Below are 17,232 nucleotides of genomic sequence, written 5' to 3' on the forward strand. Positions count from 1 at the left end.
GTCAGGATCCAACGGATGAGGAAATGTGTTAAACACCATTTAACACTACTCCAAAATATTTCTAAGTTTAAAAAAAATTATGTGGGAATGATCCTATCATAAGTTATATATTTATAACTAATACTCTGTGTGTCTTTTAATGATAAAGTTTACTACTGCAGTATAATAGAAAACACACCCTGAAACTTGGTTGTTTAAAACCAGTGCAGAGCTACCATAACAACCAATACTTACATTATAAAGTTGTCATTGGTGAAAAAGTGGGCAACAGATTGTGTGTGTGTATATGTATAACATACACATACGTATAACTTATGTATATACATGTGTGTGTAAATATATATATAATCAAACTATTCCATAAATACATTTTCATATAGCGATCTCCCAGAAGTCATCTGCTTATGAAAACGGACATCAAATATCGCAGCAATAATGACTCACCGTCCAGTGCACTTCGATTGAAGAGGAAGAGAGGATGGTGGGGTTGTGCAGGTGCAGGACGACATTTCCCAGTTCTCTCTGGACCTGCTTGTGGTCTACTCCCTGACTTGTTGGCGGCACATCTGCAACGATCCAAGACTGTGTTACAACCTACACGATGTAACGGACTTGAATGAAAACAGTGAAACAACCCTTTGATGCATAGAAACTCCCAGAAAAGAAGGGTCATTCCAACTGTGAAGCCAACCTGCTATACAGAAGAAAACAGGAACAACTTAACCTTCTCATTAGCATGGTGATGATGATAGGGGGAGAGACAGACAGACAGACAACAAGCAGAAGACAAGTAGAAAGCAAGAAAGAGCAAAAAGCAAAAATACCTATGACACAAAGCAGCATCTAAGGGTGTCTCCCACCATGTAATGATGGCTTTCTCGCCATGAATGAGGAGCCTAGTGCAATCCCCTCTGAGTTTGTTACAAAATTCTATACTAATCTTGACTATGCAAAAAAGAAAAGAGCCAGAAATTGCAATAGAAGTGAAACAAATGGAAACCTAGAAGGGTAAAGCAAGCACAAAAATAAATGAGACACTTTACATCTTAGAAGATGAATTTAGATATCTTGCCCAAAAAGATACATGGTAAGTTATTAGTAGCTACAATGGGGGATACAGAAGCCACTAGTGGGGTGGAATGGAGGAGAAAGGGAAGGGAAGGGGAGGGGAGGGGAGGGGAGGGGAGGGGAGGGAAGGGAAGGGAAGGGAAGGGAAGGGAAGGGGAGGGGAGGGAGGGGAGGGAAGGGAAGGGAGGGGAGGGGAGGGGAGGGGAAGAAGAGAAAAGAACAAAATAAATGTGACAAAAAAAGAGCCCTTAACATGTACATAACTGACGATTTGCTTGGTTCAGTTATTGTATCAGCTAAGAAGGTTTAATAAAAAGTCCTTAATCTCAAGAACACCAAAATTGAAGAAAGGAGACCTCCAACAAAGTAAGGATTAAACTACCATGCGTGTTCATTTATGTTGCACTTTATTTTTCCCCAACAAGGAGGGCTTTTGTTAAAGTTACTAAAGTCTGTATGCAATAAAAATTGTCCATTTCTAAAGAGGTTTTCCAAATACAGATATTTTGCTTTGCTTACAATAATAAAAGGAAATACCGGGTAAGCAAGGAAGAAAACAAATAATTTTTTTTGTGGCCAGAATTCTCTTTCTCAGAGTATATATATTCTAGAATATTTACTATCCCATGAACAACAGAAATGATCATTTTAGTTTTCTTAATTTTAGTTTCAGTCTTTAAATAACTGACTCTAAATAAGAAGCAAAAAATATGCATATTAAGAATGAGGCTGTCTAATATTACACTGTATGTTAACTAATTAGAATTTAAATTAAAACTTGAAATGACAAAAAAAAAAATGAGGTTGACAAGGTTTGACAGACCCCATGGAAGACAAGCAAACAGAAGAGAGATCAAGAGTGGTATTTCACTCTTAGAATCAATACTCTTCTGTATGTATGTATGTATGTATGTATGTATTTTGAGAGAGAGAGAGAGACAGAGTGAGCAGGGGAGGGTCAGAGAGAGAGGGAGACACAGAATCTGAAGCAGGTTCCAGGCTCTGAGCTGTCAGCACAGAGCCTGACGCGGCGCTTGAACCCATCAACAGTGAGATCATGACCTGAGCCGAAGCCGGACACTTAATGGACTGAGCCACCCAGGCGCCCCTAGAATCAATATCCTTGACTGTACATACATTGTGCCTATCAATTAAGCTTAGAAATAAGCAAGATGAGAAAGACAATGGAGATAATTTTGGCTTCTCCTACTTTATCATTCCTTACAAATATCTTTGGGTAACACTGGCCGTCAGGGACTGATTATCACAGAGTACGGATGAAAAGCACTTGCCTGTCGCCACCCTTCCGTCCAGGAATTCTCTGTTCCCTACTGGTTTCTACTGCTCCTGTGACTTCAGCTACCATCTATCTCTAGGGTAAGAGAGGAGTCCTGGGGATGGGACAGACTTGGGTTTGCACCTCAGCCAGCACCGTATCAGCCATGCCACTACTTTTCTGTTTCCTCATCTGTGAAATGGCAGCTACTTCTGAGGGCTGCTGGGAGAACGCACTTTGTGGGTCTTGTGGAGTCCTGGGCTTGTGGGCAGGGACTGGGTTAATCTGTGTGAACCCAGAACACCTAACAAGTGCCAGCCGTATAGGATGTGTTTAATAAAAACTGGTGAGTTAAAGGGAATTACTGTATCGGAAACCCATACATTATGTCAGCTTCGAAACACGTCCTCTCCTATGTAAGCTTCCATCCTTAGGGAAGTTTCTGCCTTTTCAGAAGTATTTCAAACTTGTAAATAGCCATTTTATTTTATTTTATTCTTTTTACTTAAGAACTGCTACTTTATTGATTCAGGATTCACATCTTTTGTGAACCACACATTGAGGTTAATAATAAAACAAAATTACAAATAAAATACAGAACAGAGGAAAACAAAAGGTTAGGAAAATAAATGCTATCAGACTTTTGGTTTACATGATCACTGCAATTAATTACTGACTATTGTGAGGTTGTAAATAGCCATTTTAAAAGGTAACTACTATGTGATCTGCATGACAATCTCTAATTTCTCTGGTTTGAGATAAAGAGGCCAGTCAATCCCTTTGTGAAAATTATTCAACTCCCTTGCCTGGTGTAACCGTTTTGGCAACAGCAGTCTCGAATATTTAGGGAATTTCCCATCAGAGAGAAAATTCAAAAATAATATCTAATAACATTGAAATGTTTAGGGATTGGTCCTGTTCTTGCTTGTCTTCTTTCTCCTCTTGGGAAAAAAGAAAAGGATTATAATGTAAACGGTCCCTCCGAACACTCAGAATTAAACTTGGAGGACATTGTATGTGGCAATTCTATCCACCGTCTTCCTAAGCGTTGGAATTTATACACAGTCTCTGAAGAGAGATTATCCAGGCCCCGCTTCATTATTTACAATGACTGAGTTCTCATTATCTACACCATACATGTGCTGTATATTCTGTGTGTGTACGTACTCTTCAAAGACAGGGCTCAGAATGCTGTGGAAAGAGGACACATGGCCAGGACGCAGCAATGACGGGGGCAGAAAGCCCAGCGGCCAGCAGCACACCACGACTCGCCCCCTGCTCACGCCATCTGCCTTCCATGATCAAACCTCGTTTTTGAGAAAACACATCTTGATAACCCTATGACAAGGGTCTAACCCTGACGGTGACATGGGTCTAGCAGAGTTCTGAACTGGAAGCTGTGCCTTATAACTTGGACCCTGACCCAACTCCTTCATAGAAATCCCCGGTTGGGGAAGACTTACTTTGGCAGCCCTGTTACAGAAATGGTTGTAGAAACTATGGCTGCTTTCTTATGAATCAATTTCCAACAAGCCTTTCCTGAATGCCATTCATTCCTACCTCTTCTCCTTACCCTGACTACCCACATGTTCTGTACTTTCTCCTAGGTTTCTCCCCAGGTTCCTGCTACAATCAGTATTAGCCTAACCTTCAGCTGGGCTTCATGGCATCTCAAAAGCAGTCCAAGAACTAGATAATGAAACCTTCCTCAATATTACTCCTACTCCTTGATCTTGTTTTGTTGCCTGGAGTTAAAATAAGCATCCTCTTTCACGTGATGGTCTCTTAACATATTACAGGAAAAAAATGTCATGTCTGCTCTAACTTTATTATTTTGGGGGTAAAACACGCCATGATCCCTGAATTTCTTTTCCGGTGATGTGATTTTCAGCCTTCAATGCAGCCCCACTAAGTACTCTCACTGTCGTCCTCTTAAAAGTCTACCTGAGGGGCACCTGGGTGGCTTGGTTGGTTAAGGGGCCGATTTTGGCTCAGGTCATGAGCTCACAGTTCATGAGTTCAAGCCCCATGTTGGGCTCCATGCTGAGAGCGCACAGCTCAGAGCCTGGAGCCTACTTCAAATTTTGTGTCTCCCTCTCTCTCTGCTACTCCCCTGCTCATGCTCTGTCTCTCTCTCTCAAAAATAATTCAAAAAATTAAATAAAAAGTAGTCTACCTGAAAACACAGTACTCACAAAGAGCACATCATTCCATTCATAACCTGACCAGTTCAGACTAAAGGGAGAAAACCTGATCCAGACATAATTCTGTTAATGCCAGCTACAACTACGTGTTCTTTGGCAATTACATCACTCAATTGGTCGAAGAAGTGTTTTAATGGACTTCAAAACATGGAAATCTGTTTGCCCCCACCACTGTGACACACACATGTACCCCCCTTTAGGCCCGGTATCCTCAGTTTGTCCTTCTACAGCTCACTTTTAAAACTTAAGTTTTAAGTAGCCGACTTTTAAATTTGCTCCATTAATCGTAATCTTGTCAGTGTTGACCCAGAACATCAGTCGTTGAAACATATTTAATTTTGATGCTTTCATTCTGCATCTTATCTTTTTCAGTTTTACGGTCTCTGCAAAGTTTATCAACTTCCTTTTTTTTTAGTTCAGACAGTGAAAGAAACGCGAGTCCAGTAACAAACTCTTAAGGCAGAAAACAGAAAGGAGATCTGAGTCTTGTATACTCCTAAGCTGATGAATCCTTGACCAAACCTGTCAAGTACATATTTTAGCCTTGTGTTATAGGTGAGGAAACTGAAGCTCAGGACAAAGTAACTTGCTCAGGGCTGCAGAGCTAGCTAATGGGTTCAGGAGGTGAGATGGAAAATCCTCAGATTTCAAAACCATATGCCTACTTCGCTGAATCTCCAGTCTTCCCACTGACGTGGTTCATTCCACTTAGGTTGTTCCTCGAGCTATCCACGTACAAAGGTTAAGTCAGTTAAAATGTAAAAAGACTTAAGTTAATTTTCAGATTAAACATGAACTACCTCCCACTTACAAATGAGGATGTATATTTCAATATAATTGATAGGAGTAGGGAACAGCATAGCAGTCCGTCAAACCGTTCACTTATGGGAGTCTCCAAAGTAGAGACCACTGTAGTGGGGACAGAAACTTAAATTCACTTTACAGCTGTCATAGTGTCTGCATTCTTTACAAATGCATATGTAACATTGAAAACCTCAAACTGCGTTAAGGCAAGCTCCAAGAGTATTAGCGTTCCTGATGAGGTGAATCATCAGAGCAAATATAGGCATTTGGGTGTGTTGGACTCACACAGCAAGGGACAAATGTGGGCGTGTTCTGCAACTCAGTTTGCTTTCTCCGTAAATTCTGGAACAAAAGGTCCTTCCACATAGATTCCTTATACACTCATTAGAAACGACAAAACATGCAAAATGGCTGGCAGACCCTCTCTAAATCCAGGAAAAAGTAGTTCAAGTAGATTAGTGTTGTGTGCACAACTTGTTTCCAGCACTTGAACCAAGTTACATTTTCTCCTTTGAAAAGGTACAACTCAAGATTGAGATATTATGATTCTGTATGTTGAGAAAATAATCGTCTATTTCTAATCACTACCATCGAGAAGGCTCTTTTTTATTAGTATGAGGATAAGATATTCTGATTACAATGACAATATATTTTTTAAAAAGGTAAAGGTTGGTTCAAATCATATTTTTATTCATTATGTAAATTTTACTCTCTTAAAGCTTTAAAATAATAAGTGCAGTATGATGGCAGAAAGGAGATAATCTGTTGAAAGCTAAATATGAATTTTATTCATAAAAGACAATAAAAAGCAGTACTTCCAGAATGTGGTCCAAGTAAACAGATTTCTAATTTCAAATGTTTTTAGAAATAGCTCCTACATATTCATTTCCCTTTTATCTGTGTCTTTAACCCAGCTTTGACCAAATATACATGACATTCATTTAAATTGACATATATAATTGACAGACCTAAATTATTTTTTCCCATGCCTCATAGGAGGTCACTGAATTAAGTGAATTAAGCTGAATTAAGAACAAATTCAAGTTTATCTTCCAAATATCTCATAAACTTGCCTGATTTCCCACAAAGTATTACTTGATTAGAGTTATGACGTTCAAAACTCATCCAGAAATCCATGAGTGCTAATCTCAACACAGGTAAAATTTACTCAATCTTAAACACAATTATTATGCAATTCAGATAATACACACACATATAACCATATTTAAAAATCAAGAAAGCAAAGCTAATACAAAAATACATAATATTTTTAACTCACAGATTATGATTTTATAAAATGGGAAACATTGCTCTTTGTTATTAATCTTGTAGTACTTAGTGCAGAAAACAATGAAGTTTGCAGACAAGGTGTTTGTGTATTAAAAATTAATTGAGCAACTCAAAGAACAGATCTATATTACACATGCACTCGTAGCATTATGCAGTACAAATTACTGGCTTATAAAATTATAACATCTAGGGATAAGTAGGTGTCACATGGTCGAGTAAATCAGTATTTACCTTGTGTTTTCACTGGATCTGATATCTGGCTTGGATCACTAATTCCATACGCATTTGCTGCTCTCACAAGGAAAAGGTAAATTGCATTAGGTTTTAGTCCTTTAATGGCAAATGTTTCTGTTTTCACATTCTCTGCTACGGTCTGCCAGCTGCTACCAGATGCATGGCTGAGAACAGAGGTACAAGTTAGAACATGCGTCCTTAATGAAAAATCAAAGCAAAAAAAAAAAAAAAAAGACCAACCAAGAAACATCTTTACCCTACCTGAAGGCTTCTATAATGTAAGAGGTTGGAGTTGCACCTGAATTCAAATTTGGTTGCCATGACAAGGTTACTGTGTTTCTGCTGACATCTGTAACTTCAGGTTTCGAGGGGGCACTAGGGATTAGATTTGGGTCGGTAGGCCTCGGAGGCTGAACTGGAACTCCAAATTCTAATGAAAGGGCAAAACACAACAGATGTTTACATATTCCAGATGAGCACATAAAGGCATAATACACAATTATACACCTCTTCAGGCATCAGGACATCCACTTTGTCCATTTGCCAGTAAACAACCTCATTTTAAGCGTTAAGGTAAAAAAGCTATCTAATTTACCTTGGACTTCAATGTAAGCACTCCATGTTGCTTCGCCACTGGGGGTTGATGCAATGCAGGTGTACCGACCTGTATCACCCAGCTGAGAAGACAGAAAATAAACATTTGGAACAATCGAGAGCTCAATGGGCTGGAAAAGTGATGATAGTTTGTATATGTCCCATGAATACGGATAACTACATTAAAATTCAATGACTAGAAACTCCCTCTTAATTGAATATACTTTTACTAAATGTGATGGACAATACTGTATGAACAGAGAAAAAAGGTTTTATATGGTTATTTTAATTGCATAATAAAAATATAATATTCAATTGCTTTACCCTATCACTATTTTCAGTGTCAGGGACAATAAACAATGAGGTATTCAAATTCAGAGTGTTAATTTTTATTACTAAATTATATCTTCGTATTCAATGTCACGTGGTAATGCTGATAAAGTTTAGCCAATGACTATTCTTGCTATTTCATATTTTATCAGAGCTACAGGCATGTGGCTATCTGAGATAAACAGACACTATAGAAAAAAAGATAAACACAAAATGATTTCTTCTCTAAGTATTCACTCTTTTTTTCCCATTTTATTATTTTTTTAACCTATAACTGAAGGCAGTTTTAAAAGTAGAAGCTGGAATGAACGGTCTCTTTCCCTTCGAAATACTGAATGCCAGAAAACAAACTGGGGTCACATGTTCAGCTTTAAAATTATCACTAGGAGGGGCGCCAGGGTGGCTCAGTCGGTTAAACATCCAACTTTGGCTCAGGTCATGATCTCACAGTTCTTGGGTTCGAGCCCTGCATCAGGCTCTGTGCTGACAGCTTAGAACCTGGAGCCTGCTTCGGATTCTGTGCCTCCCTTTCTCTCGGCCCCTCCCCTGCTCATGATGTCTCTGTCTCTCAAAAATAAATAAATGTTAAAAAAAATAAAAATTATCAATAGCATAATGAACCCATACACCTCTGCTTAAGGCAATAACTCTATCTTCCAGTAACCTTTGCTAAAGCAAGAATGTTGCTATCTTGCTCTGGTAACTGTAATAACAAAATTGCAATCACCTCACAAAGAAGCACAACATATTAGCTTTGATGGCACAGAAAATGAACTGTTCTGCTGATCCCAAACTCCCCAAAAGCCACCCACTATAAATAAAGCGAGTGAAATTTATGTGTATTGCTGTCAAAGCTATTCTTTCATATGTCTTATGAGCTTGTCTGATCTTGACCTAAAAGAAAAGGCAATATCAAAACAAAACACCATAGTCCTGAAAGAACAGGTACAGGGATGTGATGCCTGGGAAGGTAAATCCCTAAATTGTTCTCACAAACTTGTGCGCTTTTCATCATTTAACATTCTGATTTGAAATGTACACTCAGTGTGTACACTGCTACATAGTTTGTGTTTGCATGATTGGTGTTCTGTAATTGCAGGATGTTGAGCCAAACAGTCCTAATAGAAGAACAGTTCATGGACATTGTAGGTAAAATGGTACTGGAAAACTATGTTTGAAAAATGCTTTACGGAGTGACTGCATTATTACCACTATCTGGAAGGTATTCTTTTCTCCCACAAATTCCTACCTATTTTCTTCAACACCTCTCAAAAACCTTTTTGTCCTCCAAATAAAGAACAAAGAAAAAGAAAAACAAAGAAGAAAAACCTTAAATTACTTTCTATGAGTTATGAGTCAAATCATCTGAAATATACACAGTTGAATGTCTGAAAGAATAAAGCGTCAATTAAAATATAGTAATGTTGTTATTTAGCATTTCTTTGGTTCTAAAATGTGAGACTTCAGCACTAGCTGCTGGAGGCAAAACCAAAGTGGAGCAAAACGGGAAATGCAGGTGTCATTTCAAGTTACCTTGGCGTATCGGATCTGCAGCCCTCCTGTCTCCAGCTGTTTGATTCGAGAATCTTGAGTTGAAACAAGGACTCCATCCTTTCTCCACAGAATCGTGGGCACTGGACTGCCTGTGGCCACACAGCTGAGCACTAAAGTACCATCCACGGCTACAGTCTGATTCACAGGACCCTGTCGGATGACCGGGGGAGGCCGGTCTGCAATCACTGCGGGGGGGAAAAAACAGGAAATCGATTTCTACAACTGGAAGCAATTTTCTAATCATCCAAGTAACAGCAATTGCCCTAGGCTTTGAAACAAACTAATTAAACAAGTAATTAAAGTAGGAGCCATGCATTATTCAGAATGCATTTATATGATGCTTTGATTCAGGACATAAAACGAAGATACAGTGCAGTCCTTTCCAATGACCAACCGCTGCCTGCGCGTGCAGCGCTGTCAAGGGACTGATTTCACTTCAAAGTCCGAGGAGGACAGAAGAATTGTGGAAAGTGAGAAGTGGAATGCTGTACTTTTTAAACTCTAAAATATGTAAAAATAAAACACAACAACAGGGGCACCTGGGTGGCTCAGTCGGTTAGGCGTCCAGCTTCGGCTCAGGTCATGATCTCACGGTTCGTGGGTTCAAGCCCCATGTCGGGCTCCGTGCTGACAGCTAGCTCAGAGCCTGGAGCCTGCTTCGAATTCTGTATCTCCCTCTCTCTCACCCTCCCCTGTTCCCACTGTCTCTCTCTGTCTCTCAAAAATAAATAAAAAACATAAAAATTTAAAAAAACACACACACAACAAAGAACCACCTACTCCAAGGAAACGAAGGAGGCAAATTTTCAAAAATGAACTAAAGCCAACTTGATTATCTGATAACTGTTTTGTGTCCAATATAAAAAAACATATGGATCATACCAGCATGTCTGACCATTTTTGATTCAAAAAGGTGCTTTGGACTTTCATAACTTACAAGTCAATATGACTGAGCTCTATCTTGGAATTCTATTAACAGAACACATGGGTAAAAATTTCCCATGCCTAATAAATACACAAAAACAGGAAAACTGCCCAAAATACCTTGTTAGTAGGCTAATCCAAAAGTATAACTCCAGCTAATCCTCTAACCTAAAAATATCAGACTTTTATACTGTGATTACCAGGGATCAGAAAACACTTTTGCTAATTCTATTACCTTAGTAGTTTTAATGTACTATGAAAGGAAGCAATGGACCGCACTTTTATAGTAAAAAAAATAAAATTGTTCTTCTTGTTATATGAAACACTAAAGCCTAAAAACTTTATCTCAGGTAAGAAAGCCATTATTTAAAGGAAAAATCAGAAACAACTGCAGACTAACTAGAACTGGCAATAGAGAGATGTTCTCGGTTCTCATCTCCTGATCTAGTCAATTCAGGTGAAACTCCAGAGATGCTGGGTTTTTTTTTTTTATATGACTCAAAACTAAAAATTAGGTGTAAGAAACTTTTGTCATTAACAAGCTTTAAGATTCTGAATATTCATGGGGCGCCTGGGTGGGTCAGTTGGTTGAGCAGCCGACTTCCGCTCAGGTCAGGATCTTGCGGTTCCTCGGTTCGAGCCCCACGTCGGGCTCTGTGCTGACAGCTCAGAGACTGGAGCTGCTTCGGATTCTGTGTCTCCCTCTATTTCTGACCCTCCCCTGTTCATGCTATGTTTCTCTCTGTCTCAATAATAAAAAAAAAAACATTTTAAAAAATTCTGAATATTCGTTAACATTTTTAAAGTCACAAATACATAAAAGACAGTTTTCAGTAGTCTCCTGATTAAAAGAAACTGGTTGCCGGAGTAACCAAACTTTGCATGCAACAATTCACAAAGCTGGATGTGTCATGTTCGAAGTTCTATGCACCAAAAGTTTTCACAAGCTGGAGCCATACTTCAATTTGTTCCTCATTTACCAATCATTAGTTTTGTGCATTCAATTTGAGCAAAAACAAGAAAGCAAGAGAGTGAAATCAGCGTCTGCCTCTCCGGTTCTTCCTTCGGTTTCTCTACCATCCTTGATTCCTGGTATGAAATTTGCTAAAATCAGGGAGGCAGGTCAGCAGGCTGTGTTTGTAACCTGGAAGGAATGTTTCAGAGACTCCACAGATGAAAAATATAAGTCAGTTAATTCCTTTTTTTAGAATTGCTTCATCTTTGCAACATTTTCTGCTGAAATTGGCTAAAATCAAATGAGAGGCCCCTCCTGAAAAGTATGAAAAAAGAATGAAAGTGTTTTATTGCATTGGGGTTTCATAAGATTCTACCACTTGTGTTCCCTTGATTATAAGAATGAATATTTATTTCTAGACATTAATTAAATTAGTAACAGTGTTTCTTTATTACTGGTCATAATTAAATCTAGTAATGGAGTGGCTTACATTTGGCAGTCTTGTTATATTTAGAAACAATCCAGTATCTGGGGGTTTATTCAGTTTCCTGCATGTTTATAGTTCTTCGATGTTTGTATCATTCTTGGCCTCATTCATACCTTTCCATCCTATCCCAACCCAGTCTAATGATGCTGTTTCTCTGTCATTTATTTCTTCCTGGTTTATACTGGGTAGTTCACAAAAAATAAGGCAAGAGAAGAGGAGTGTGGTTAATTATCAGCTCCATCTGTCATGTATCGGTTCCTTAAATTCTCTAAGCCTTCATTTTTGTTTGTTTATTTGTTTGATCTGAGGAAGATAATAAATTCTAGCCAGCTCAGGGGATTGCTATGAAGATTTCAATGGAATAACAGATATGAAGATACTTTGCTAATTGCAAAAAGCTAGATACATATATGGATTGTGATATTGCCACTTACCCTTTTCTACAAAAACCTGGCAGGTAAATCAGAGCTGAAGTAGTTCATTAAAGTAAATTTCACATTTTTGGGTAGTAAATATGAAATGCTCTGTTGTCACAGAGTCGAATAAAATATCGATAACATTTAAATTTACAAAAACTAAAGAGTATAATCCATTTCTTTTTTTTAATTAATTAATTTATTTTGAGAGGGAGAGAGAGAGCGTGCAAACAGGAGAGCGGCAGAGAGAAGAGGAGAGAGAATCCCAAGCAGGATTCCTGCTGTTGGTGCAGAGCCCAACATGGGGCTCCATTTCTCAAACCACGAGATCATGACCTGAGCCAAGATCAAGAGTCGGACACCTAACTGACTGAGCCACCCAGGTGCACTCCTAGAGTGAGGTCCATTTCTGAGTCAAACCTCAAATTAAGAGTCTATTACTTTACACTGATATTGTTAGAATGCATTATCATTATTAGAATTAATTTTAAGAAGTGATGAGAAGGGCGCTTGTAGGGAAGAGCACTGGGTGTTATATGGAAACCAACTTGGTAATAAACTATTAAAAAAAAAGAAGTGAACAAATGCATCTTGGAGAAAGATGCGCCATGAAATGAAAATGTTCTGCAACTGTGCTATCCAATACAAAAGCCAACAGTGTCATGTGGATCCTAATCATCTGAGTACAGCTAGAGTGAGTGAGAAACTAGATGTGTAATTTTGTTTAGCTTTAAGTGATTAAAATTCCAATTTAAATAATCTCATGGCGCAGCTCGCTACCATACTAGACAGTATAAATTTTCATTTTCAATCTCGGTTCTGCTACTTATTATCTCTATGACTTGGGTATACCTTTTCACCAGTCTCTGCCTCCCTTTCATTATCTGTAAAATGAGAGGTCAGATTTGAAATTGTTGATATGTGAAAAGTTCTAGCCTTAGTGCCTGGCACAAAGGAAGTGCTTGAATAACTGTAACTTATTATTTGTGAGCATCAGTGTGGTGGTGATAGTGGGTGGTATAGACTTGTTCCAGCAGAGTTTATAAAAGCTGATTGTCTTTTCCGCACCTTCATGAAATATATAAAGATCCTAAAATAAAATAAGACTGTATCATCAGAAGTAAGATTTTGTTACCTTGAAAGCAGTGATCATGAAAACTATGTTAATACATGTAAATACATTTATAAAATAATTTTAAGTGAAAAAAATTACAAAACACACACACAGATTGACTGGTTTAAGTATGAAAAGTTTATATTTATATACCAACAAACATTGGTTTGCAAGCATATCTTATAACACTTATGAGTTAGGGAACTGAAACATCAAAAGAACAAGTCACCTGTCCAAATCAAATAGTAATTGTCAGGTTTTCTTTTTTTTTTTTTTTTTAATAAAAGTTAACACTCATTTCTCTTCATATCAATAACTTTTGAAAGATGAATGCAAGCAATTTATTTTTTTAGTATTTTTTAAATGTTTATATTTGAGAGACAGAGACAGAGCATGAGCAGTGGAGGGGCAGAGAGAGAGAGAGACACAGAATCTGAAGCAGGCCCCAGTCTTGGGCTGTCAGCACAGAGCCCCATGCGGGGCTCAAACCCATGAACCATGACATGAGATTATGACGTGAGCCAAAGTTGGACACTCAACTGACTGAGCCACTCAGGTACCCCGAATGCAAGCAATTTTAAACTTTATACATCATTTGGTGGTCCATTAACTAATTTTCTTACATTCTGCTAATCAAGGAAAGAAACCTTTTCAATCAAATATGTGATATGAATTTCTATGTTCCTGAGTCAAAAGGTATTTGGGGGTAGACCACAGTTAGAGAGGAGCAATGTTTTAAAGACAGCCGCAACTCCACCAACTTCCTGGCGTATATCATTCTGCCTTTGTCTTTTTTCAGTTTGCAAACAATACAAAAGGATCAAGAAGCTAAATTCAAATAGCATCCAGAGTGTTCTGTCTACTAGCTGTCCTCTTGATTTGGTTTGGTACCATGCAACCACTGCTGCTGCTAGCACTCACAGTGATAATAGTTTACCTGTGAAGAATGACTACATACTTGTTAAGTTGTGTGTCCAACAGCAATGAATTCCAAAATAAAGAAAATAAAACTAAAACTAAGGTACCACCACAAAGCACACAGAAAGCTACCTTAACTCTTCCCAGAGACTGTAAAATGAAGTAGGACATTAGTATTAAGTTTTTGTTTTGTGTTAGTTTAGCAAAAGTTGCTATCCTTGATCTATTCTCATAAATATAGCAATTTGTGATAATGTCAGGTCAGATGGTATGTAGAAAGCTTTGCTTTCAATTATCAATGGGAAAAACAGAAAATACTTGAAAATATCTTACCATAGTTTTCTTTGGCTATTTTTTATATACATCTGTATATACAAGTTGCTTTTATACATAAAGTTGAAATTTTAACATTTTGTGCAATACTTCATTCTATTTCTACATATTGATTATACTGGGTATTATCAAATTCATTACATGGTGTTTTTAACCATTTTTGACTAGCTGTAATGTACGTAAGAGACTATAGAAACAATTTGTAGGTCGTTCTGACTCATTAGAGCCAGTACATATATAACCTACATCATGGACAGAAGTAAGAGCTGGGGCTTCAGAACGAGAAATTCATAATCTTGAATCCTGACTTAACCAAGAGTTAGCTGTTCAGTCTATCCATGTTTCGACCATTCATTCAAAAATTATCTATTGAGTATGTATTACGTGCCAGACTTTGGCAGTATGATACTGAGTCTGTATTTATTGGACAGACTTGGGCCCTGCTCTCACAGAACTTAATTTATAATGGCGAAGACAAGAAATAAAAAGTATAGGATGTGATCTTTATATAGACAACAGGGTGAAGAATGCTCACATTTGAGGAGTTAAGGAACGCTTCTTTAATTTCAAGCCAATAAAAACGGCATAGGCAGAAGTCTTCAGATAAAAGAATTGCATAGCAAACACCATAAAGTGAGGGCAAGTGAGCAAATACAGTATTCAGAGCCCAGGCTGTAGAGGTCAGATCATAAATTGTAAAGCATATGAAGTAATATAAACTTTATCCTGAGAGTGCTAAGAAACCAACAAGTCAGATTAATGTATTAAAAATTTCCTCCAGATTTTCTTTTAATTTCAAAATGCTATCTTTAGAACTCCAATGCGCTATCCAATGCGCCACAGAGCCGGCTACAAAATGCTATCTTTAAAATTAGCTAATATTACTCTTACTTTTCCTCTGAGATTAGGATCAAGAAAAATATTTCCACTATCACCAACTCTACGCATTTTATTGGCGATCACAGACAAGGCAGGACAAGTAAGAGAAATAGAAAGTGTAAGTATTTGAAAGATGAAGTAAACTGGTTTTATTGGCAGTTGACACATTTTGTTCACAGGAAGTTCAAAACATGCTACCTATAACCATTATATATGGGTGTGCTTAGCAAGGAACTGTATGTCTGGATACATACAAAGAATCACTTGCACATCTTACCTCAAATAATACAATAATGAAATGTATACGCATAAATATATGCAGTTACATCAAAAATCATAAACTATCACAGGTATAAGTCTGTCAAACTATATGGACGATCTATACCCTGAAAACTACAAAACATTGTTGAATTAAAGATTTAACTAAATTGAGACATATATTTGTGGAATATAGACCATTTCCCTAAATTATAAGACTAAGATGGTTAAGATGTTCATTTCTCTTAAACTGTTCGGTAATTTAAGTAAAATCAAAATTAAAACTCTCGGATTTGTTGTTGTTGTTTAGGGTGTGTGTGTATGTCTGTGTGTAAAAATTGACAAGTTCATTTCAAAATTTATAAGAAGATGCAGAGGACCTCTAATCGCCAATCCAAAACAAACAAACAAACAAAAAACAAAGTCGAAGACTTATATTACCCATTTATAAGGCTTACTATAAAGCCACAATAACTAAGACTGTACATACTGGGATAAATATATAAATGGAATATAATAGAGAGAATAGAAGCAGAACACTCATGTTCATCTGAATTATGATTAAAATGCCACTGCAATTCAGTAAGGAAAACACTGTCTTTTCCAAAAATGATGCTGGAACAGTTATATCTGAATAGGGCAGAAAGGAATTTTGACCCTTGTTTTATACCATAAGCAAAAAAAATTAATTAGAAATGGATTAAGAACTTCAATCTTAGAAGTATAGACAATAAAACTTCTAAAAATAGACATAGGAGAACGTGTACATGGCCTTGAGGTAGAACAGAAAACTAAAAGCACAACTAAAAAAGAAAAACAATACATCGGTCCTAATCAAAATTAGGTATTTAAGCCTTAAAATCATTAGGGGGAATTATTAAAACTAAATATTTATAACACACATCAGATAAAAGCTTGTGACTGGAATATATGAGAAAATGAAAAAAAATGGGTACATTCATCTGCCAAAAGGCAAACCAAGATAATTGAGTGCAAATACCCATCTATAGACTTACACAGGAATATTTAGCTTTATTAGCTAATAAAAACCCTACAATGAAAGCAATCCATCAATACAAGAGTACACAAATAAATTGTGAGCTATTTATATAATAGAATGCTATATAGCAACAAAAGAATATTATATATGGATGTATATATATTTATATTTATATTATAAATGTGTACATATTTAGGTATATATGCATATACACAGGTGTATATGTATTTTTATATATTTATATGTATACAATTTCTTTTCTTTTCTCCTCAAATTACTACTACTCTCCATCTTATGGTTTGAAGATTTTCTCCATCAAGGTGTCTTCATAATGTATTTGGCATTAATTGATCAGGTTTAAGGGAATTGATCAATAAGACAAAATCATATTATTGAGGAAAACTTGTTCATTATAATCTGTTGTGAGTTGGACCTATCAGCAACTCATTTTAGCTTTTTAATTTAGAGGGCAAAAGAGGACATTTTACACTAAGAGATTTAAAAATAATTTTACTTTCTAAAACATGGAAAAACATTCCTACATACAGCTATTCATATAAACTTCTTATTTAATTGTTATGCTTTTATGGAGAC

The 17,232-nt window shown here is 37.0% G+C and overlaps 1 protein-coding gene across 1 annotated transcript in view; it reads right to left on the reverse strand.

The window, feature by feature from the left end:
* Positions 1–17,232, reverse strand: part of ROBO1 (roundabout guidance receptor 1) — a 152,395-nt gene that overhangs the window by 63,458 nt on the left and 71,705 nt on the right. The window contains exons 6-10 of the mRNA XM_029938687.1: positions 9,334–9,539; positions 7,472–7,553; positions 7,138–7,306; positions 6,874–7,040; positions 445–566 (exon numbers count right to left, since the gene is read on the reverse strand). Of these exons, the coding sequence (XP_029794547.1) occupies positions 445–566; positions 6,874–7,040; positions 7,138–7,306; positions 7,472–7,553; positions 9,334–9,539 (746 nt within the window). The remainder of the gene's footprint in view (positions 1–444; positions 567–6,873; positions 7,041–7,137; positions 7,307–7,471; positions 7,554–9,333; positions 9,540–17,232) is intronic.

The sequence above is a fragment of the Suricata suricatta genome, chromosome 5, assembly GCF_006229205.1.
Source record: "Suricata suricatta isolate VVHF042 chromosome 5, meerkat_22Aug2017_6uvM2_HiC, whole genome shotgun sequence".
In the NCBI taxonomy this organism is placed as follows: domain Eukaryota; kingdom Metazoa; phylum Chordata; class Mammalia; order Carnivora; family Herpestidae; genus Suricata; species Suricata suricatta.